This window comes from Canis aureus, chromosome 18 (genome assembly GCF_053574225.1).
Source record: "Canis aureus isolate CA01 chromosome 18, VMU_Caureus_v.1.0, whole genome shotgun sequence".
NCBI lineage: Eukaryota > Metazoa > Chordata > Mammalia > Carnivora > Canidae > Canis > Canis aureus.
The window spans coordinates 53,757,442-53,779,758 of record NC_135628.1 but is presented as its reverse complement, the minus strand read 5'-3'; the positions used below and the strand labels follow the sequence as shown (position 1 = coordinate 53,779,758).

Here is a 22,317-nt window from a genome sequence, read left to right as displayed (position 1 = left end):
AGACACACACACACACACACACACACAGAGAGAGAGAGAGAGAGAGAGGCAGAGACACAGGCAGCAGGAGAAGCAGGCTCCATGCAGGGAGCCTGACATGGGACTCGATCCGGGGTCTCCAGGATCACACCCTGGGCTGAAGGCGGTGCTAAGCCGCTGAGCCACCTGGGCTGCCCTTCATTATTTTACTTTCTTACTAGTTATATGTATTATATTTTCAAAAGTGGCAACTCAATTCCCTTTACTGAGCTTTCCTAGGGGACAGGAGTTACCCATTTGAATGGAATCATCAGCTCTCAAGGAATGGAAAGAGGCAGGAAGGGGTACAACCAGGAGAATCAGAATGGATCAATTCTGAAGACTTTACTGATTCCCTGTGACCTCTCCCAGCATGTGATAAGTGTATGTGTCGGCTTATGTTAAAATTATTAGGTGAAAGCTTCTAGGAAGGTAAAAAGAGAAAACAGATAATCTGCTTTATTCTATTTATCCCACTCAGACACTTATTTCAGGGCTAGAGATCTGTCTTTCCCCGATCTCTTATGTCTCACACTCAATGGTATATATATATATATATTTTTTTTAATTTTTATTTTAAATAGTCTCTAAACCCAACATGGGGCTCAAACTCATGACCCCAAGATCAAGGGTACATGCTCTACTGACTAAGCCAGCCAGGCCCCCATAATGGTTTATCTTAAGGAAGTACAGATTGGGTTTGGACTCATGGTAGCAGCAACAACAGACATGCCATTTGCAGGATAAAACATTTTCATGTTTTAAAAACCTACAAGAATTTAAATAGTTAATTGGCTTTATGTCTCATAGAAGTTGCTCCTGGCTTGTTATCGGCCAATCATATACTTCCCTTAGTTTTGTGGGTTCTTTACTGCAGCATTCTCTAAAATTCAGGCAGGTTACAAATCCCAGCAAAGACAAGTCATTAGTCATTTTACCAAAAATTCTTAAATACAATTATGCAAATAATGGTCAAATCCTACTATAGCAAATGTCAATACAATGAAAAAGCTCTCCAAACTAAATTCTTCCAAACTTTGGTGAATCTATCATACGTCAACCAGATATTATAATGTCTCCTAATGTTAGACAATACGCAGTTCCCAATGGTACCTCAAATGTACTATAGTTGAAAAGTTTAAACTGAATCCATCGAAACTTCAGATCTAACTTTCAGTTTAGGGACACCTGGGTGGCTCAGTGGTTGAGCTTTTGCCTGCTGCGCAGGATGTGATCCTGAGTCCCGGGATCCAGTCCCACATTGGGCTCCCTGCGTGGAGCCTGCTTCTCCCTCTGCCTGTGTCTCTGCTCTCTCTCTGTCTCTCATGAATAAATAAATAAAATCTTTATTAAAAAAATAACTTTCAGTTTTTAGGTAATATGAGAGATAGAGAAAAAAGGTAAATGATGCCACAAAGAAGCTAGAGATAAATCCAGAAGGTGGATATTCTGCAGGGTGACTGACCTAGTTCTTCAATTAGCATTATGGAAAAAAATGAAAACAAAACACTGCTAGATTTAACAAATAAAAGGATAGAACAGCCAGATGAATTTGTGGCCCTGGGCTGGATGATGACTTGGAAAAAACAGCTTTAAAAAACATTTTGGGGGGGTGCCTGGCTGGCTCAATCAGAAGAGCATGCGACTCTTGATCTTGGGGTCATGAATCTGAGCCCCACATTGGGTGTAGAGATTACTTAAATAAACAAAACTTTTAAAAAAAGAATATTTGGGGGCAACTGGGGAATTCTGAATATGGACTTATGATGTAGATAATGTTAACTGAAAAAAGGTGATGAAAAGGTATGTATAATTTTCTTAAAGTAAAAAGTATACATATGTAAAGAAAAAGATCTAGAAGAATATACAGTAAGATTTAACAGTAACAATCTTCAGGTGGTACAAAGGCATAAATATGGTGATATAGTAAGTTTCTGACTTGTATTTTCTATTTTTTTTTTGAAGTTTATTCAGGTAATATCTATATCCAACTTGGGGCTTGAACTCACAACCTTGAGATCAAGAGTCATGTCCTCTTCCAACTGAGTCACCCAGGAAGGCTGCTTTTTTTGCTTTATCTAATTGCTTTTTAATAATAAAAGGTTATTTTAATTTTAGAAACCTCTTGGAGAAATCTGTCTTTTAAAGGAATGTTTTCAAAAGGAGGTAATTATCTCAATTTGCTTGTTTTATAAAATGGGAAAAAATTTTTAAAGCAAACTCTATCTACAATGTGGGGCTCAAACTCTCAATCCTGAGATCACTAGTTGCATGTTCTACTGACTGAACCAACCAGCCAGGTGCCCCTAAAATGGATTTTTATAGTTAATATAGGACCAGAGCACATGCTAGAATTTGGGGCAGTAACCTTAAAGTTTGTTATATCAGTACCTGCCTATAATCACATATTTTCTCATCCAAACTAAACTGTGTAACAATTCATACCAAAAGAGTAGAGATAAATGTTTATTTAGTTTGTTTAAATAACTGGGCAACTCCTGGAGGTCAAGAGCTCTGACAATACTCACCATTCCCATAAGCCCAGTCATCATTCATGCGGTGGCGTACTTTCTGATAGATGGCTGACATGGTTTTCATGTTGCTTTTCCTCCACTGGCGCCCCAGATACTTGGTCTGTATTTTTAGCAGCTTCAGAACATAAAGTTGCAGCATGGCCTGTTTGACCTTGAGGGCTCGCTTTAAGATTGGAGCAGATTTGAATACTACCAGCATCTACCCATTTGAAGAGAGGTGGGAGTGAATAAAGGCAGATAAGTTTCTTGCAACTTCCAAGAAAAATTTTCTTTCACAGAAAAATTAAGCCAAACTTAACTGGTCTCAATACCCTGGGGGAGCTTTTGGGAATCTATGGTCCAGGTTCTATTCATATTTAGTCTTCAAGAACATAGAGGAACCACTCCATTTATATGTCACAATTCAAAGTTTCTAATATTCCAAGTACATGATATAAAGGCAAAATAATTGTTCAGCCACACATTCCATTTCTACTGTTACCAGCTTCTTATGTATCTCCTGGATACATAATTCTATGTACACATATATTATTTTTATTAACAAAACCCACAGCCAACTACATATCCTGTCACATTGTTCTATACCTTGCTTTTTATTTAACAATGTATCTTGAAAGTTACTCTGCATCAGTATAGAACTGCCTCATTCTTTTTTCCTGCCTCATTCCTTTTAATGGTTGTATAATATTCTATTATAAGGATGTACCAATATTATTTAACCAGCTGGTCCTGTATTAATAGGCTTTAGGTTGTTTCCAATCTTTCATGATTTGTACTGCAATGAATAATCTTAGACTTGCATCATTTGGGATGTGCTTATAATCCAAATAACAATGCTAACTTTCCAACCAGAGCTGCCCTGGGGGATAGTCCATTTTCAGCTCCTTGTAAAGAAATGGACTATGAATAATTATTTCATATAGAATAAGTGCCCAGAATTAGGTGCTCACCTTATGTAGCATTCAGAGCTCTATAGAGCTCACAAAGCAGGAAGTCCATAAATATTTAAGATTAAAAAAATTTAGTCAGATGGACACTACCACTATCTGAAGCCCCACTCACCATTGTTCTGGAATGCTTCCATTTGGTCAGTTTATTGAGTAGCCTCAGAAGGTTGATGCAGGAAAAGAGGTTCCTCCAACAGAACTGGTTGTTGTCTCCAGCTTCCTGTAATAAGGCAGGCCCACCATTACCTCAATACCTATAAGGCTTTCATTCCCACAGAAGCCTGAAATGCTACCTCCTCACCATTCTGCTCTTCACACACTAAGGCCTCAAAGCATGCAATACTCTTCATCTGAAAGCACACAGCTGACAATCCTGGAAGGCTTAACCTAGAGCAAGTACTGATTAGAAAGAGGATACATGAACATAGGAACCTCACTCAAGCAAGCCTTCTTGTGTTACTTTCTGCTTTAAAATCAGAAAAGAGATGATAAGGCAGCCCCGGTGGCGCAGCGGTTTAGCGCCGCCTGCAGCCCAGGGCATGATCTGGAGACCCTGGATCGAGTCCCACGTCAGGCTCTCTGCATGGAGCCTGCTTCTCCCTCTGCCTGTGTCTCTGCCTCTCTCTCTGCATCTCTATGAATAAATAAATAAAATCTTAAAAAAAAAAAAAAAGAAAAGAGATGATAGAATTTAACCCCCTTATACCTTGTACTTATATAAACTGTTTACAACTGCTAGGAGTTATTCTGGTAGATTCCTTCCTTCCTTCTTTTCTTTCTTCCTTTCTTCCTTTTTTTAAGTAGGCTGTATGCCCAATGTGGGGCTAGAACTCATGACTCCAAGATCGAGTCATGCTCAATCTACTGATTGAGCCAGCCAGGTGGCCCTATTCTGGTAGATTTCAAACTATGTTAAGATAGATCTGATATTCATTATGACTTAATTTTTAAAATCATCTTCCATCCTCCTTTATCAAACTCTATTGCAGTGAATTGCTTAATTCTCTAGCATGGAAGCAAAAATGGTAGATGGTAAATTCTAACCAGGCGTTTCTCTTGTATGTTTATTGATAGCTTGTGAACACCCAACCAGAGATAACAGATGGATGTCAGATTAGAAACAGGTATCTACTCACAGAAAATCTTTCAAGGGCAAAAATAAAGAGTCCTTCTGGATTTGGGGGTCTGGAAATATACTGGAATCAAAAGCTATGTAAATCAATGAGCATGCATGGTAGCCAAACTAACATCTTGGAAATTCCTCATGCCTACAATTTGATTGGAGAATGTAAGAGTAGGAGACAATATGTAGAAGTGAACTGTTGTCTGAAGAATGGAAAATTACCCCCTCCTTTACCAAATTTATCCAAAGCAAGCAAGACAGACATACATCTAACGTGGAATGAACATCCAAGATTATTAGGGTCTACTAAGAAATAAATAGGACTACTAAGGGTCAAAAAGTTCCAGGAAAACTTTTTGAAATATTATTATTATTATTATTTTAATTTTTATTTATTTATGATAGTCACACAGAGAGAGAGAGGCAGAGACACAGGCAGAGGGAGAAGCAGGCTCCATGCACCGGGAGCCTGACATGGGATTCGATCCCGAGTCTCCAGGATCGCACCCTGGGCCAAAGGCAGGCGCCAAACCGCTGCGCCACCCAGGGATCCCTTTTTGAAATATTATTTAGAAAAAAAATGTTCTCCTTCCTGTAGTAAATGTTCAATATTGTGTTTAGAACTAGTTCCTGGAGAACCATCTATTTCCTTCTAAGATAAACTTCCATGGGAGTTTCCACTCTAGTGCATCAGCTAGTAGGCTTGCCCAAAACAGGTAGGTTCTATAGATGCTCCATCTTGTGTGTCTAACAGAGGAATGAACTCTTAAATGTTTATTATTTTTTTTAAGCAGGGGAAACAGAGAACATATGGGAGAAGCTATGTATATCTCCACTATGAGCTTCCTTTATCCTGATTTCTAATATGATAGCAGCATAAAGAGCCTTGCATTCCTTAGCACTTCAAAACATAATATGGAAGAGGTGCCTGGCTGGCTCCATTGGTAGAGCATGAGACTCTTAATCTTGGGGTCTGAGTTCAAGGCACATGTTGGGTGTAGAGCTCACCTTAAACAAAACAAAACAAAACAAAACAAAACAAAACAAAAAAAGGGGTGTGGCTTGTAGAAGCAGCCCTGGAGTTGATAGTAGACACCTGGATAATGGCTTTGACCATGGCTGTATGATGGTAGATAAGTCATTTCCTTGTTTCTTGTAAGAGGTTGAATTACACCATATTTCAGATCCTTTCACCTCTGATCATTTAATTTAGTACTGTGATTTACCTCCACTTTCTCCATTTGGTTCAAAAGTGAAGTTTTAAGTGAAAGTAAGCTGATTGTGGCTACCTTTTCATCAAAGGTCAGTCTCAAGAGTCCCAGGAAAGACACTCTAGTTCCTTCATGAAGATGGTCTCATCTGCCCAGGGCCTTACTCTCTTTTCTTTCTGATAATGCTGCCCCACCGACTAAAACTAGTCCCATTTCTTGCTTCATCAGATGTTGCCTGAAGTGGTCACTGAAAGAACACAGGTGCCTGGGTGGCTCTGTTGATTAAGCATCTACCTTCAGCTCAGGTCATGATCTTTTTATTTTTCCAAAGATTGATTGATTGATTGCTTGATTGATTTATGAGAGATGGAGAGAGAGAGAGACAGAGGGAGAGAGAGGAGCAGGCTCCCTGCAGAGCAGAGAGCCTGATGCAGGACTCCATTTCAGGACCCCAGGATCACAACCCGAAAGCAGATGCCTAATCTACCGAGTCACCCAGACACTCTCTTTTTAAAAAGATTTTGGGATCCCTGGGTGGCTCAGTGGTTTAGCGCCCGCCTTTGGCCTGGGCCGTGATCCTGGAGTCCCCAGATCGAGTCCCATGTCGGGGTCCCGGCATGGAGCCTGCTTCTCCCTCTGCCTATGTCTCTGCCCCTCTCTCTCTATGTCTATCATGAATAAATAAATAAAATCTTAAAAAAAATAAATAAAAGATTTTATTTATTTACTTGACAGAGAGCACGAGCACAAGCAGGGGGAGTGGCAGATAGAGGGAGAGGGAGAAGCAGGCTCCCCAAGGAGCAGGGAGCCTGATCCCAGGACCCCAGGATCATGACCTAAGCCAAAGGCAGATGCTTAACTGACTGGGCCATTCAGGCTCCCCAATAAATAAACTCTTAAAAAAAGAAAGTAGGAAAGAAAGAAAGAAAGAAAAAAACACATGCTAGTCAATGTTCTCTCAGGATAATGCATCCCCAGGTTGTTGTCTGTTTGTAGCAATAGGCTCTGCATGGAGCCCTACTTAAGCCTTCTGCCTTTTTTCCAAACCAACAGATAATCCATTTTTCAGCAGACCTCTAGCTCCGTGGGATGCCTTTTCAGATTTGCCAGACTTGAGGGGTTTTTGTTTTCTGGTTTATGTTAATTTAATTTTTCTCTTTTTTTGGGAGGGCAGAACTCAGCATACTGAGTAAAATGTAAACTTCTGTGGAGAGATAGATTTTATGAGCAGCAGCACTTGGCCATATTCTCTTGTTTCTGTTACTTCACACTATCTTTTTTTTTTTTTTTTTTTTAAGATTTTATTTATTTATTCATGAGAGACACAGAGAGAGAGAGGCAGAGGGAGAGGCAGGCTCCATGCAGGGAGCCTAATGTGGGACTTGATCCCGGGTCTCCAGGATAACACCCTGGGCCAAAGGCAGGCACTAAACTGCTGAGCCACCCAGGCTGCCCTACTTCACACTATCTAAAGCAAGACCTTTACTCACTTTCTATTGGTGAAAGTTGAAAAAAGAAAATATTTGCCCATGTTTCACTTGTATAAACACTTGTTTACAAAAGCAATCCCATTTACAACTGCACCAAAAATAATAAAATACCTTGGAATAAACTTAACCAAAGAGATAAAGATTTATACTCTGAAAACTATAAAACACTGATAAAAGAAATTAAAGAGGATACAAAGAAATGGAAAGGCATTCCATGCTCATGGATTGAAAGAATGAATATTATTAAAATGTCTATACTACTCAAAACAATGTATAGAGTTAATGCAATCTCTATCAAAATACCAACAGCATTTTTCACAGAACTAGAACAAACAATACCAAAATTTGCATGAAACAACAAAAGACCCTGAATAGTAAAGAAATCTTGAAAAAGAAAAACAAAACCAGAGGTATCACAATTCCAGACTTCAAGTTATATTACAAAGCTGTAGTAAGCAAAACAGAATGGTACTGCCACAAAATAGACATACAGAGCAATACAACAGAATAGAAAACCCAGAAATAAACCCACAATTAGGGCAGCACTGGCAGTTCAGCGGTTTAGCACCGCCTTCAGCCTAGGGCCTGGTCCTGGAGACCCGGGATCAAGTCCCACGTCAGGCTCACTGCATGGAGCCTGCTTCTCTCTCTCTTTCTCAGGAATACATAAAATACATTAAAAAAACACACCCACAATTATATGTTCAATTAATTTTTGACAAAGTAGGAATGAATATACATAGGGAAAAAGTTTCTTCAACAAATGATGTTGGGAAAACTGGATAGCTATGTGCTTAAGAATGAAAATGGAACACTTTCTTTCAGCATACAAAAATAAACTCAAAGTGGATAAAAGATCTATGTGTGAGACCTGAAACCATAAAAACCTTAGAAGAGAGCACAGGCAATAATTTCTCTGACATCAAACCATAGCAACATATTTCTAGATATGTCTCCTGAGGCAAGAGAAATAAAAGTCAAAATAAATTATTGGGACTACATCAAAATAAAAAGCTGCACAGCAAAGGAAACAAAACTAAAAGGCAAACTATGGAATGAGAAGATATTTGCAAATGACATATCACACAAAGGGTCAGTATCCAAAATATATAAAGAACTGATACAACACCCAAAAAACCAAATAAACCAATTAAAAATGGGCAGAAGGCATGAGCAGATATTTCTCCAAAGAAGACATCCCGATGACCAACAGACACATGAAAAGATATTCAGCGTCACTCATCACCAGGGAAATGCATAGCACAACTACAATGAGATGTCACCTCATAGTGGCCAGAATGGCTAAAATCAAAAACACAAGAAACAAAAAATGTTGGTGAGGATGTGGAGAAAAAGGAACTCTCTTGCACCATTAGTGGGAATGTAGACTGGTTCCTCAAAAAGTTAAAAATAGAACTACTCTATGATCTAGTGATTGTACTACTCAGTATTTAATCAAAAAAATACAAAAACCTTAATTCAAAGGGATATATGCATCCCTATGTTTATTGCAGCACCATTTACAATAGCCAAGATATGGAAGCAGCCCAAGTGTGCATTGATAGATAAATGGATAGAGAAGATGTGGTATATAAATACAATGGAATATTTTTCAGTCATATAAAAGAATGAAATCCTGCCATTTGGAACAACATGGAGCTAGAGTATAATACTAAGTGAAATAAATAGAAAGATAAATACCATATGGTTTCCCTCATGTGTGGAATTTAAGAAACAAAACAAATGGGTAAGGGAAAAAAAGAGAGAAAGACAAACCAAGAGACTCTTAACTATAAAGAGCACACTTATCATGATTAGCACTGAGTAATGTATAGAATTGTTTTTTTTCTTTAATGTATAGAATTGTTGAATCATTAGATTGTATACCTGAAACAAGTATAACACAGCAATTAACTATACTGGAATTAAAATTAAAAACTTAAAAAAATTGTTTACATACACTTTGTGTCTAAAAATTCAGTTCAGGGATCACATCCTACCCTTTCATAGCATCTCTAAGGCATTATGCGGGTTCTGTTCTCAAGATCCATCCTAACCCAGCTGAGTGAGCCAAGCCAAATAAAAACAGAGGCTTACACCAGTTATGTGGATAATTGACTCAAATGACTGCTGAAAGAACAGAGTGTTTCTTCTTTTTGTACTGAGGAAATCAGACTGGTTAGAATCTGAGCACTAGAGGAGACTTAGCTTTCAGACTTGCTAAGTCTAGTTCAATTCTGTCATCCACAGAAGCAAAACCTGAGGTTGAGGGAAGGAAGGGCTTACTTAAGATCACCTAAGTGCCCCAACCAGGCCCTGAACCTCTAACTCCATTTTAACATTCTTTTTTTTTTTTTTAAGATTTTATTTATTCATGAGAGACACAGAGAGAGGCAGAAACACAAGCAGAGGGAGAAGCAGGCTCCATGCAGGTAACTCAATGTAGAACTTGATCCCAGGACTCCAAGATCATGATCTGAGTCAAAGTGAGATGCTCAACCACTGAGCACCCAGGTGTCCTGACATTCTGTCTTTATTTACTGTTCATCTTCTGTTGCACTTTTGGAATCCTAACAGAGATGATTTCTGAGAGGAAATTTGATTTGATCCCCTGCTTTCTCAGTTTCTTCAAGACCTAATGGTAAAGAAGCTCTTTCTTTCTTTTTTTTTTAATTTTTATTTATTTATGATAGTCACACAGAGAGAGAGGCAGAGACACAGGCAGAGAGAGAGAAGCAGGCTCCATGCACCGGGAGCCCGACGTGGGATTCGATCCCGGGTCTCCAGGATCGCGCCCTGGGCCAAAGGCAGGCACCAAACTGCTGCGCCACCCAGGGATCCCAGAGAAGCTCTTTCTTATGTCATATTTTAATGGTTATTTCAAACAAGCAGAAGATAACAGTTTCCAGAAACAACAAAAAATAGTGAGGTTTCTTGGTTTAAAGTGGCTCCGCTTTAAAACTCTTCTGACTGAGTTTGGTCAGCCTATGATCAGACTGAGCCTTTAAAGAAGTGCTACTAAGGGCACCTGGCTGATTCAGTTGGGAAAAGTGTGCGACTCTTGATCTTAGGGTCGTAAGTTCCAGCCCCATGTTGGGGGTAGAGATATGTAAACAAACAAATAACTCAAAACAAAACAAAGTGTTATTCGCTGTGGGCTTTTCGTATATGGCTTTTATGATATTGAGGTTATGTTCCCCCTATTCCTACACTGTGAAGAAGAGTTTTAATCAAGAAAGGATGCTGTACTCTGTCAAATGCATAAAAACAGAGCTTTTCCCCTAGAGTCAGGAATGTCTGCTATTACCACTGTTTTCAAGATAGTACTAGAAGTCCTAGCCTCAGCAATCAAACAACCAAAAGAGATAAAAGGCATCTGTGACAGCAATGAAGTCAAACTATCTCTCTTTGCAGATGACATGATACTCTATGGAAAAGCCAAAAGACTCCACCCAAAATTGCTAGAACTCATACAAGGATTCAGCAAAGTGGCAGGATATAAAATCAATGCACAGAAATCAGTTGCATTTCTATACACTGACAGTGAGACAGAAGAAAGAGAAATTAAGGAGTCAATCCCATTTATAATTGTACCAAAAACCATAAGGCCTTGGAATAAACCTAACCAAAGAGGCAAAGGATCTGTACTCAGAAAACTATACAACATTCATTAAAGAAATTGAGGAACACAAAGAAACATTCCATGCTCCTGCCACTTTGCTAAATCCTTGTAGGAATAGAATATCAAGTGTAGCTATTAAAAATCATGTTCTCTGGGACGCCAGGTGGCTCAGCGGTTTAGCGCCGCCTTCAGCCCAGGGCCTGATCCTGGAGACCCGGGATCGAGTCCCGCGTCAGGCTCCCTGCATGGAGCCTGCTTCTCCCTCAGCCTGTGTCTCTCTCTCTCTCTCTTTCTGTCTCTCATGAATGAATAAATAAATAAATAAATAAATAAATAAATAAAACCTTAAAAAATAAATAAAAATAAAAATCATGTTCTCAAATATGTCCAAAGTCATATTATAAACACTTAAATTTTATTATGTAAATTGAAACACAAAGTCCTTATTTTCTTAAAAAAGTGTGTTATATATATGAATTAGTATGTACCTATATATATATATAGTAACTGAAGGAAAATATTAACAGTAGTTACATATAGGTAGTATAATTTTTTATTTTATTTTATTTTTTAAAAAAGATTTTATTTATTTAACTAAGAGAGAGAGAGAGAGAGAGAGAGAGGAAGAGGGAAAAAGAGCATGAGTGGTGAGAGGGAGAGGGAGCTGAGCATGGAGCCTGACTCAGGGCTAGACAGACCTGAGCTGAAGGCAGATGCTTTAACCAACTGAGCCACCCAGTCACCTCAACAAGTAGGTAGTATAATTAAGGTATTTTTGTTTTCTTGCCCATATTTTTCTGTATTTATCCAATTTTCTGCAATAGTATGTACTGATTTTGTAACCAGGGAAAAAAATTGAAATATTATTTAAAGAAAATCCTCCGCATCTATAAAAGCCAGTATATTTTCTGTTTACAATTAATTCACTGAGCCTGGAAAAGAGATAAATCTTAATCATATAAACACTAGTATGTCTGAGTATTTTTTTAGAGAAACAAACCATTATATTGAGGACCTATGTGGAGTAACTTGCTAGTTAAGCCCGTGATTAGGCTCAGGGGAAACATTAATACCCTAAATTTGAGCAAAAAAAACCCCAAAAATTTGTGGTTACCAAATGAAACCACCAGGTGCCACTGTTGCTTCATAGAAAGGAGAGGGGAATACCTAGCATGAATTGGTTTATTTAGAATAGGTATGTGCTTTCACCTGCTTGTGGATAACAATAAAATCTTCTCAGAGGCATAACAATTATTTCAGTAATTTTATGCTCATTTCCCAAGAGGCCAATCAGAAGAGATTTTACTGTATAATTCACATCAATTTCCTACATATGGGATTTGGAAAAGAGAACATATTGTATCAAGAAATAGATTTCAGCCATAAAAGTGACTTTATGTTTTGAAATACCTAATACTAGCATTTTAATGCTGTTTACCATTGTTTTATGTGAGGAAGTGTATTCTTCATTCTACCTCTGAATGGCAGGGATGTTAAGTCTCCACCTTGGCTCTACTGCTTTCAACTGTAAGGTTTTGGCAGTTAACTTCTCTATGTATAAAACAGTAATACCAAGCTAATACAGTTATTTTAAAGATTGAATAATGTGCATAAACAGGGTTATTACATAATTTAATGCTTCTCTCTATAGGGATAAGAAGCTCCCTAAGTGAGACAGAAAATCTCTGCCCTGATGCTATAAAGTGTGCTAAATGAGATGCCTGGGTGGCTCAGCAGTTGAGCATCTGCCTTTGGCCCAGGGTGTGGTCCTGGAGTCCCGGGATTGAGTCCCATATTGGGTTCCCTGCATGGAGCCTGCTTCTCTTTCTGCCTATGTCTCTGCCTCTCTCTCTCTGTTTTCTCATGAATAAATAAAATCTTTTCTTTTTTTAAATAAAATCTTTTAAACAAAAATAAAATAAAATAAAAAGGGTGCTAGACTTATTATCTTAGAACATGGGTCTTTCTTTAATTCTAGATGTATCATTTATGAGGAGACCATGACAAGTCATTCATTCACTGAGCCTTCTGGTTTCTCATCTTTGAAATAGAGGATTGGGTTAAATGGATCTCCAGCCAAGAATTCTGTGGTTCTGTAAAACCTGTACCACAGAAGGTATCATTCTATCTGTGCATAATACAGTTTCCTGATGCAACATTTTGCAGGTATTAAAGTTGGGGGACAAAGGGTTGTGGGACACATGGGTGCTACCATCCAATCATTCAGCAGTTGAGTTCCTTTCATGTACCAAACATAGTGCTAGATTCCCGGGATATAAAAATGAAGAGGATAACATCTCTTCCTTCAAGTTTTCAGTCAAATGGAGAAACAGATATAAACCAAGTAAATGCAACAGGGTGAGGGTATGGACTTAGTATATCTGAGGAGGTATATCTACACAAGGCAGACAGTTAATCTTCAATATGCTGTTTATCAGTTGGTTTCATGAAATTCAAACTCTGAGGGACTTTTCTGACTTGCCTAAAGTTGTTTCCAGGATGAAGACATTTCTGGGTCATTCTGCTGAGGCTTTACCAACTTTTGGCTTAGAGAGACCTAGGCAAGGTATTTTCTGAAGTACACATTCCTGTTTTTTTTTTTTTTCTTTTTAAGATTTTATTTATTTATTCATGAGAGACACAGAGAGAGAGCAGAGACATAGGCAGAGGGAGAAGCAGGCTTCCTGCAGGGAGCCTGATGTGGGACTTAATCCCTAGACCCTGGGATCATGCCATGAGCTGAAGGCAGACGCTCAATCACTAAGCCACTCAGGCATCCCACACTCCTGGGTTTTATAATCTATATGAAAAAGGAAAGTGAGGGACGCCTGGGTGGCTCAGTGGTTGAGCATCTGCCTTTGGCTCAGAGCATGATTCCAGGATCCGAGATCAAGTCCCACATCGGGCTCCTTGCATGAAGCCTGCTTCTCCCTCTCCCTGTGTCTCTCATGAATAAATAAACAAAATCTTAAAAAAAAAAAGAAAGAAAAGAAAAAGGAAAGTGAATAGCCTATTGCATAGTGGAAAGGAGACAGATTATTGTTTGGAATAGACTAGCAGAGTTTCCCATGCCATTTAGCACAGATGTTCACATTCAATTTCAGTCCCATTATCTTTCTAAATTCTCTCTTCTCCTTAGTGTTTGTCACTGACCCTTTTCTCTTCTCTGCAAATTGCCATGCTCAGTTTTTCCAAATTTTTCTCAGCTGGGTCAGCAGCTCTAAACCCCCACTGCCTCTGTGCTCTTGCCAATATTCCTTTACTGATCTGAAACTCCCAAACCAGGGCATTATGGGGCTGGAGAAGAAATGGAAGAGCAAATACCAGCCTCTGCCACCTGGCAGTTTCAAAAGCTACCAAATGCCCCTCTGCTTACCAGACTCTCTGTAGTAAGCTCCGGCAAATCCTGGATGGTACAGCAAGGATAATCCAGGACCGAGATGCTGCAAAATGGAGAGAAAGGGACAGGCTTTAGGGAAATAGCAATGGCAGAAAATGGCAGTATCTGAAATGGTAGGAATTCCTTCTCTCTAGCAGGCCCCATCTATCTCCCAGATTGCTTAGTGACCTCAGCTGAAACTGAGGGTTGTGTGCCAGGCAACTCCAGCTCCAGTCTCCTCTCCTCACAGTCATGAGAAGAACCTATTGAGTTCCTCCAGGCTAGGCCCTATCTGGCAGATGCAAAGAAAGCAGCAAGAAAGCCTCTGGTATAGCCACCTTTCTCCTCTCTTCTTTAAAGAGTAGGGACATGTGTGCATTTCTGTTTTTGCATTTAAGTGTATGCTTGTGTATATGTGTGAACTGTGTTCCCAGAGATGCTGCCCAAACTTAACCCACTTAGTAACAATCTGTGGACATGAGGATGAAATGAAGACCTCTCCTATATTCTTGACCAGATGCTTCTGAAAGCCAGGAACTCTGGGAAGTGATCATGGAAGGCATTCTTTTTTTTTTTTTTTAAAGATTTTATTTATTTATTAGAGAGAGAGAGAGAGGCAGAGACACAGGCAGAGGGAGAAGCAGGCTCCATGCAGGGAGCCCAATGCGGGACTCGATCCTGAGTCCTCAGGATTATGCCCTGGGCTGAAGGCAGCGCTAAACCGCTGAGCCACCCAGGCTGCCCCATGGAAGGCATTCTTGAAGGAAGCTTAAAACAGGCAGCTTCCTGCGGCAGGGCCAATCTAGTAGCTCAAGAATGGTGATAGCATTAGGGCACCTGGGTGGTTCAGTCAGTTAAGCATCCAACTTGATCTTGCCTCAGATCATGATCTCAGGATCATGAGATCCAGCCCCATGTCAGGATCTGCACTGGGCATGGAATCTGCTTAAGATATTCTCTTTCTCCCTTTGTCCGCCCCCCTCAACAACTTGTGCTCATGTACGGTCTCTCTCTCTCTCTCAAAAAAAAAAAGATTGGTAATAGCATTTGCCCCCAGAAGTGACAGTGCAGGACTACAAGGGAGCTAGAGGCTCTGCAGTGAGCCCAGGGAAGCCGCATGAGTAGGTAGGGGAAATGAGGCACTGCATTATGACAAGCACATAGTTACTTAAAATTATAGTTCTTCCTTTCCTTTTCTCTCTTCTTCATTGTACAATGCAGAATTTAGCTAATATCTAATGCTCCTTCTGGTTCTGACATTCCATAAGTTTTATAACCAATCTATCTGAACTAGTACAGTTGGAAATGGATAAAGGATGTTGGCAAAGCAGGGGCCATGAAGAGGAGTATGGGGTTTCTTGGACCTGTCTCTACATTTCGAAAGTCAAAACTCTATCCAAGCAAAAGGCAACAATTTGTTTACCTAGAAATGTTTACCTTTGTCCAAGAAATCCACAATGATGACCTAGGGGAACCAAGGTAGGAGAAGCAAGGGCATTGGATATACCTATAACATTGCTCATCATCTTAATTCACTCTACTAGATTCTCCCAGGGTTGCCAGTTCTATACTTAACTGCTCCATTATGATAAACATTCCTGGCTGGCTTATTCACTTATCTACCCACCACCCACAGACAAAGCCCATGGCAAAGTAGGTGCTGGCACCAGGAAATGGGGGTGGAAAATCAAAGATGGATTTGTTCCATCCTCCGTGAACTGAATTCTAGCCTAAGGGGGCAAAAAATAAAGTTACATGTTTCTAGAATATCTATCTAGATTGTAAGAACCATGAGGAAAAGGTGCAATAAGGGGTGATGGGTGTTTCAAGTTCTCAGGGATCATGCAACAGTAAAGCTTATAAGCGGTACAGAAGATGACTATCTTATCTAGGCCAAACTTAGTAAATGATGTAGTCTGGCACTACCACTCTTCTAATTCCAAATGGAACCAGATGGACACCTATCAGATTCTTTGCCCCTCCCCTTCCAGGACCAGGGTGGAGGGTGGGTATTTATTTCCTGAACCCCAGCCATACTTGATTGATCCAGGGTGGATCTCTAACTGGAAATGTGGAATAGGACTCACGTATGTTTATCTTAACTGATACATATATAAAAACTCTGATATAATCAGGGAATGTATTATTTTAATTTTAAGATGAAAATATGGGCAGCCCTGGTGGCTCAGCAGTTTGGCACCGCCTTCAGCCCAGGGCATGATCCTGGAGACCCAGGATTGAGTCCCATGGCAGGCTCCCTGAATGGGGCCTGCTCCTTCCTCTGCCTCTGTCTCTACTCAATCTCTCTCTCTGTCTCTCATTAATAAATAAAATCTTAAAAAAACACAAACATGAAAATACTGTGGCTCAAAAAAACCAAAGTTTCCTTACTTAAGATTATGTAACTAACAAATGGCAGGTCTCATAACTTCAGGTTCCATATGTGTATGTCTATTTTATTTTTTTAAGATTTATTTATTTAGGGACACCTAGGTGGCTCAGTTGGGTAAGCATCTGCCTTCAGCTCAGGTCATGATCCCAGGGTGCTGGGATCGAGCCTGACATGGGGTTCCCTGCTCAGCTGGGACTAGCTTCTCTCTCCCCTCTGCCCCTCCACCCTGCTTGTGCTCTCTCTCTCTCAAATAAGTAAATAAATCTTTAGACTTATTTATGTCCCTGGGGGACAGGGAGAGAGAGGAAGAGAAAGAATCTCCATCAGACTCCCCATTCAGTGAGGAACCTGATGCAGGGCTCGATGCCATGACCCTGAGCTCATGACGTGAGCTGAAATCAAGAGTTGGATGCTCAACCGAGCCACCCAAATGCCTCTGTATATTTTATTTTATTTGTTTTTAAATTTATTTTCCCCCCAACCCCTTTGTATTTTACTCAATTTTTAAAAAAGATTTTATTTATTTATTCATGAGAGACAGAGAGAGAGGCAGAAACATAGGCAGAGGGAGAAGCAGACCCCTCACAGGGAGCCCGATGTGGGACTCAATCCTGGAACCCCGGGATCATGCCCTGAGCCAAAGATAGACACTCAACTGTGAAGCCACCCAGGCATCCCACCTCTGTGTATTTTAAACTACATATAAGTAGGCTACCTCTCCATGGTGACTTTCAGGCAGTACTGACAAGACTGGTGAGGCATTATCCCCTGAGCCCCTCCAGTCACCCCAAGTACTCAGATCAGCCTTCTTACTTCTCCTATAGGAACTCTGCCCCTGGTAAACTCTAATTAACATGCTTCTAATTCTTGTGGAAATAGCAAACTAAAGAATAAGGATTTACTTTGTAACCCCCCAAGTCCCCACTTGGCTGGAGGAGTGGAAAGTAATTTGTATTTATAGCAATTGTGACCAGAAAACCATCTGTGTTTTGATCCTGACTCTGCTGCTTACTTAAGTGGTCTCACTAGCATGTTAGTCTTGAGCAAGTCAATTAATCTCCCTGGATTTGTTTCCTAATTGGTGAAATGAGAATAAAATTTGTTGTAATACCTCTTACCACTACTAAAGTGATTAAATAAAATACCATATATTTGCTTTATTACAAATTGATCTAAGTAAGGATCTATTATTTACCTTTAGTTACAAATTTGGTATAACACTAGTTTACAAAGTAACATAATTGATTCAACTTATGATTTATACTAAGATCAGGGCTGGTCAGATAAGAGGGCTGTTTCACAAAAAAAACATCTTCTGGATCCTTCTGCCATAGGGTTAAAATTTCATTGTTGCAGTTTATTTATTTGAGTTGTGAATTTTTCAGTTTTCAAAACCATTAAAATATAAATACCTCTGTGAAGAGACCAAACCACACATCCCATCAACTAACACTTCAAGGAAATGAAGTTTGACAGTGACAGCTCTAAGATAGAAGGGCCTAGGGACACAAGGAGATCTGAAAGTCTCAGAGATGATTTATATTTCTCAACCCATCCCAAAACAGATCTCTGAAATAAACCTGTCCAGAGTCCATACCTGTTTTTGGCAGTGATGTAAGACAAGATATTTTGATTGAAGAACTTCAGGATCAATGGAATGCAGTTGGCAAATACCAAATGTTGTGATACATATTCAAACTGAGTTAAAAGATAAAAGCAAAAAGGGCTGCTTATGTGGGGGAGAATAGAAGGTACATATGAAAAAAAAAAAAAAAAGGCAAGTACAACTCTAACATCCATTCCTAAGAATATCCACTGTCCACTAGTGTTATCAGTCCTCCTGTCTGAGAAGCGGGGAGAAACATCATCAGCCAGTCCATCCTGCATAGAGGGAGACAATCTGCAGTGTGTGTTATGTTGCAAGCACCTTACCAAAAGCACAAAACATAAACAAGTCAGAAATAAAATCCCACTCCAAATAAACAGAAGGAATTGCTGTGATATTTGTTCCTAAGCTCAACAAGAAAGGAAGGCTCCCTGAGAGAGTTGTCTTCCATACCAAACCTCTGGCTCATAGTGTTTCAACAATGATTGACATAGCAGGAACAGGTGCAGCTTACTCCCAGCAACTGCTGGCATCACTCAGTCAGGATGGATATGGCACATAGTAACCAAGTGAACCACTGGAATGTGGGCTCCAGCATAAGTCTGTCTGGTTCACTATATTATCCCTATACTTACAATATCAGTATTTTAATGAATGAATCAACAAGAGCCCTTCGGCCAACAGACACTGCACTGAGAATAAGTCCAAGATCTCTTTGATGGGCTACACCAGAAATAGAGGCTCCATTTTGTTCTTTTGAATTTGGATGGGGTTTTGTATCTGGGAAGACCTAGTGGATAGTATCCTAGAGTGGTATCACCTGGAATTTGCCTGTGATGCACTGAGGAGCATCAGAGAGTTTGCCTCCAGATCTGGAACCCAGGCTGCTGGGACAGTACAGAAACTGGGCTGAAAAAAGCAGAAAACTGTGCTGTTTTAAATCCCTTAGCTTTTCCTGATCACCAAGAAGTAGCCATGGCAGCCAGCCAAGCTGCCCTCTACCCCTGGGTGTATGGTTAGAGGGAAGGAGTCCGCTTGTGCTGCTCATTTCTCTCTGCTACTCAAATATTTTCTCCCTAGTAGCCGACCTGGCGTATTTTCCAAAGCTCCAGATGGAGCAGCCAATACATACCCACTATGGAGTTATAGAAAATGTTTTTCAATTTGAGATTGTCTGTAGCCTTGCTGGGATTCACTGACACTGACACACATTGGCAAGGCCCACCAAACCACCCACCTGTCTGGCTGTTGATCCACATACTGCCCACCAAGAGAAGCAGACAGAAAAACATATCCACGATTCTCTGTTCTTTCTACTAGAAACACTATCTCCCACTCACCTCTACTCCTCCCAGCCATGCTGTTGCTCAGCAAACACTGGCAGAAGAAGTGCGAGCACCCAGGACACCCATAACACACCCAAAGATGTCTCTGAATGTACTCCAGTGGAGAAATATCCTGATTATATAGTAAACCTGCATGGACACAGACCCTGAAGGAGCTTCTGTGTATTCTGAGAACCTGCTGTTCTAGCAGGAGGCTTTTTAGGAGGAAAATGGAGCAAAGACACTGAGCAATCATGAAGAGCCTCCTGTCCTCCTCATGTTCTCACCACAGAGACCATCTATCCCCTGCCCCCAGGTTCCCCGATATCTTGGCAAGGCCCACAGTACCAAGTCCAAACTCCTGAGTATGGCAAACAGTGCCTTCGTGGAGAAACAGCTTCTTAACCTTTTTTTAGGCTCTGTTTCCTCATCTATAAAACAGACATAAAATAAGACCTATCTCATAGGGTTAAGAGAATTAAATGAGATCCCACGTGAACTTAACAGTAACGGGCACATTATAAGTACTCAATAACTGTGTGCTATCATATGTATTATGATCTGCTCTCTGCCTTCCTCTCTAGCTCCATGTATCACCAGGCCTTCCCCATCTCCCCCACCGCCCCCCCCTCCCCAGGGAGAACTCCAGGAACATTTAATCAGTTTCCAAAGGTACTTTACTCTCTCTTCTCTGGACTTTCACAAATTAATATTTCTGCTTGAAATGCTTCCTATCTTCCTTCCCTGATGACTCCCATATTCTGACTAACATGTTTCTTTAGGACTCAGGTTAGAAGTCACCTCATCTCCACAGCAAGTAGGATAACCAGCCAGTGCTTATCTGTATCACGCACTTATCATTCCATAGTTACCTATTTATATATCCATGTCCTTTATAAGACTTCAAAGCCCTTAAGAGCCCAAACTGTGCCTTATTCAGGATTATACCTCAAATGTTAGAAAAATTCTCAACATACTTTTCCCCCACTTTTGTGTGTGTGTGTGTGTGTGTGTGTGTGTGTGTGTGTGTGTAATGCTTGAATCCTATCTTGTGCTGTTTCAAAGCTGGCTGGCCACATTCCCAAGAAGCCAAGGATTCTTACTCATAACCCTTGGATAATGTTCAAAGGACACAGACATCTGTACCTGTCTAGAACAGTTCCTTACATCCCACTCCATAACCCCACTCAAGCTTGTGCAACAGGTATATGAATTCCCTGAGAAGAACCAAGAAAAGGCTGAAAGATATTCAACTGGACAATTCAAAGATATTCAAAGGCCCCATCACCCCCTCTTTGTGAGACAGGGCCTAGAGAACACCTGAGACCTGTGAAGAAATGCTGCTGGCTGCTCACCTGGTAGATATGGTTCAGTTTGAAGTGTTTGAGGAGGAGCAGGAGAAGGGCAGAGATACTCTTTACAATGATCTCCTTGTGCCTGTTCACATCGATGCCCAACTTCATGCTCTGGAGAACAGTAATGCTATAATGGGGAAGAGGAGGAGTCAGTGCAGAGCAGCCTTAGAGAGAAGCCTACAAGGACCCAAGTATTTGGGTCAGAGACAACATATACAGGAGAGCCAGAGCTTGGGAGATCTGAACTTCTGTGCTAGGGAAACTCCCAGAGTCCCTACTTCGAGTCTGTTTAGAAAAAAGCTCCTTTCTCTCTCTGTTTTCCTTTCTCCTTTGGCAAGCTCATCCCTTGGCAATGTCCACCCACATACCTATGCAACCTGTCTCTGGCACTGATGTTGCTCTGCAGACCCTCAGTTTAGAGCTAAAAAGAACCTAGCAGAGAGCACTGCAGTGCAAAGGAGCTACTGATGGGGGAGAGAAGATCTCTTTGGATACAATCCCTATGAGTGTTATCAAGGTGGGGTAGGGACTAGAGAGACACTGTAGACAAAACAGTGCATTCAGCAGCCAACTCAGTTGAAGCACTCACGGCATCTCCTCAGGCAGGACATCTGCCAGGATATTGATAGAGTCTGTCTTTGCTTTGGAGGTGGGGGCTGCGGCCAGCAGAATCTTAAGCAGAGCAATCTAGGAAGTAGAAAATGAGGAGATCCATCTCTGTCCATCCCATTCAACAAGGCGATTTTTCCACACCTCAACAGCCCTATAAGAAGTGTTTTAATGCCTTCTTCTATATTCATTCTCAATAATCAAATCTCCCCAGCCTCCAGAAGGGTAAACAGGTGCCCAGTCCTGAGAGGCCTGCCTGTGAGGCTAAGGAGCCAGAAGGAAGCTTACAGTCTATTCTGCTTCAAGATTGTTCTTTCTAGGGATCCCTGGGTGGCGCAGCAGTTTGGCGCCTGCCTTTGGCCCAGGGCGCGATCCTGGAGACCTGGGATCGAATCCCACATCGGGCTCCCAGTGCATGGAGCCTGCTTCTCCCTCTGCCTATGTCTCTGCCTCTCTCTCTCTCTGTGTGACTATTATAAATAAATAAATAAATAAATAAATAAATAAATAAATAAATAAATAAATAAATGATTGTTCTTTCTAAAGAAGATGATGCAAAGAATAGAGGGGCAATGCCTAGAAATAAGGTGAGAGATACAAGCATGAACTCACTTTCTCTATCCCTTAGGGGAAACTCTAACCCTGACGATCAGCATCTTCACCATGCAGCCTGAGGCTATCTAGGACACTACAGACCATGGTCTCA

The 22,317-nt window shown here is 40.6% G+C and overlaps 1 protein-coding gene across 2 annotated transcripts in view; it reads right to left on the bottom strand.

Annotated features, from left to right (window-relative positions):
* STRIP2 (striatin interacting protein 2) overlaps positions 1 to 22,317 on the bottom strand; it is a 48,374-nt gene that overhangs the window by 3,277 nt on the left and 22,780 nt on the right. For both annotated transcript variants that reach the window (XM_077857311.1, XM_077857310.1), the window contains 6 exons: positions 21,592 to 21,689; positions 21,003 to 21,129; positions 18,314 to 18,414; positions 14,322 to 14,388; positions 3,615 to 3,719; positions 2,547 to 2,751 (listed from right to left, as the gene is read on the bottom strand). In XM_077857311.1, the coding sequence (XP_077713437.1) occupies positions 2,547 to 2,751; positions 3,615 to 3,719; positions 14,322 to 14,388; positions 18,314 to 18,414; positions 21,003 to 21,129; positions 21,592 to 21,689 (703 nt within the window). The remainder of the gene's footprint in view (positions 1 to 2,546; positions 2,752 to 3,614; positions 3,720 to 14,321; positions 14,389 to 18,313; positions 18,415 to 21,002; positions 21,130 to 21,591; positions 21,690 to 22,317) is intronic.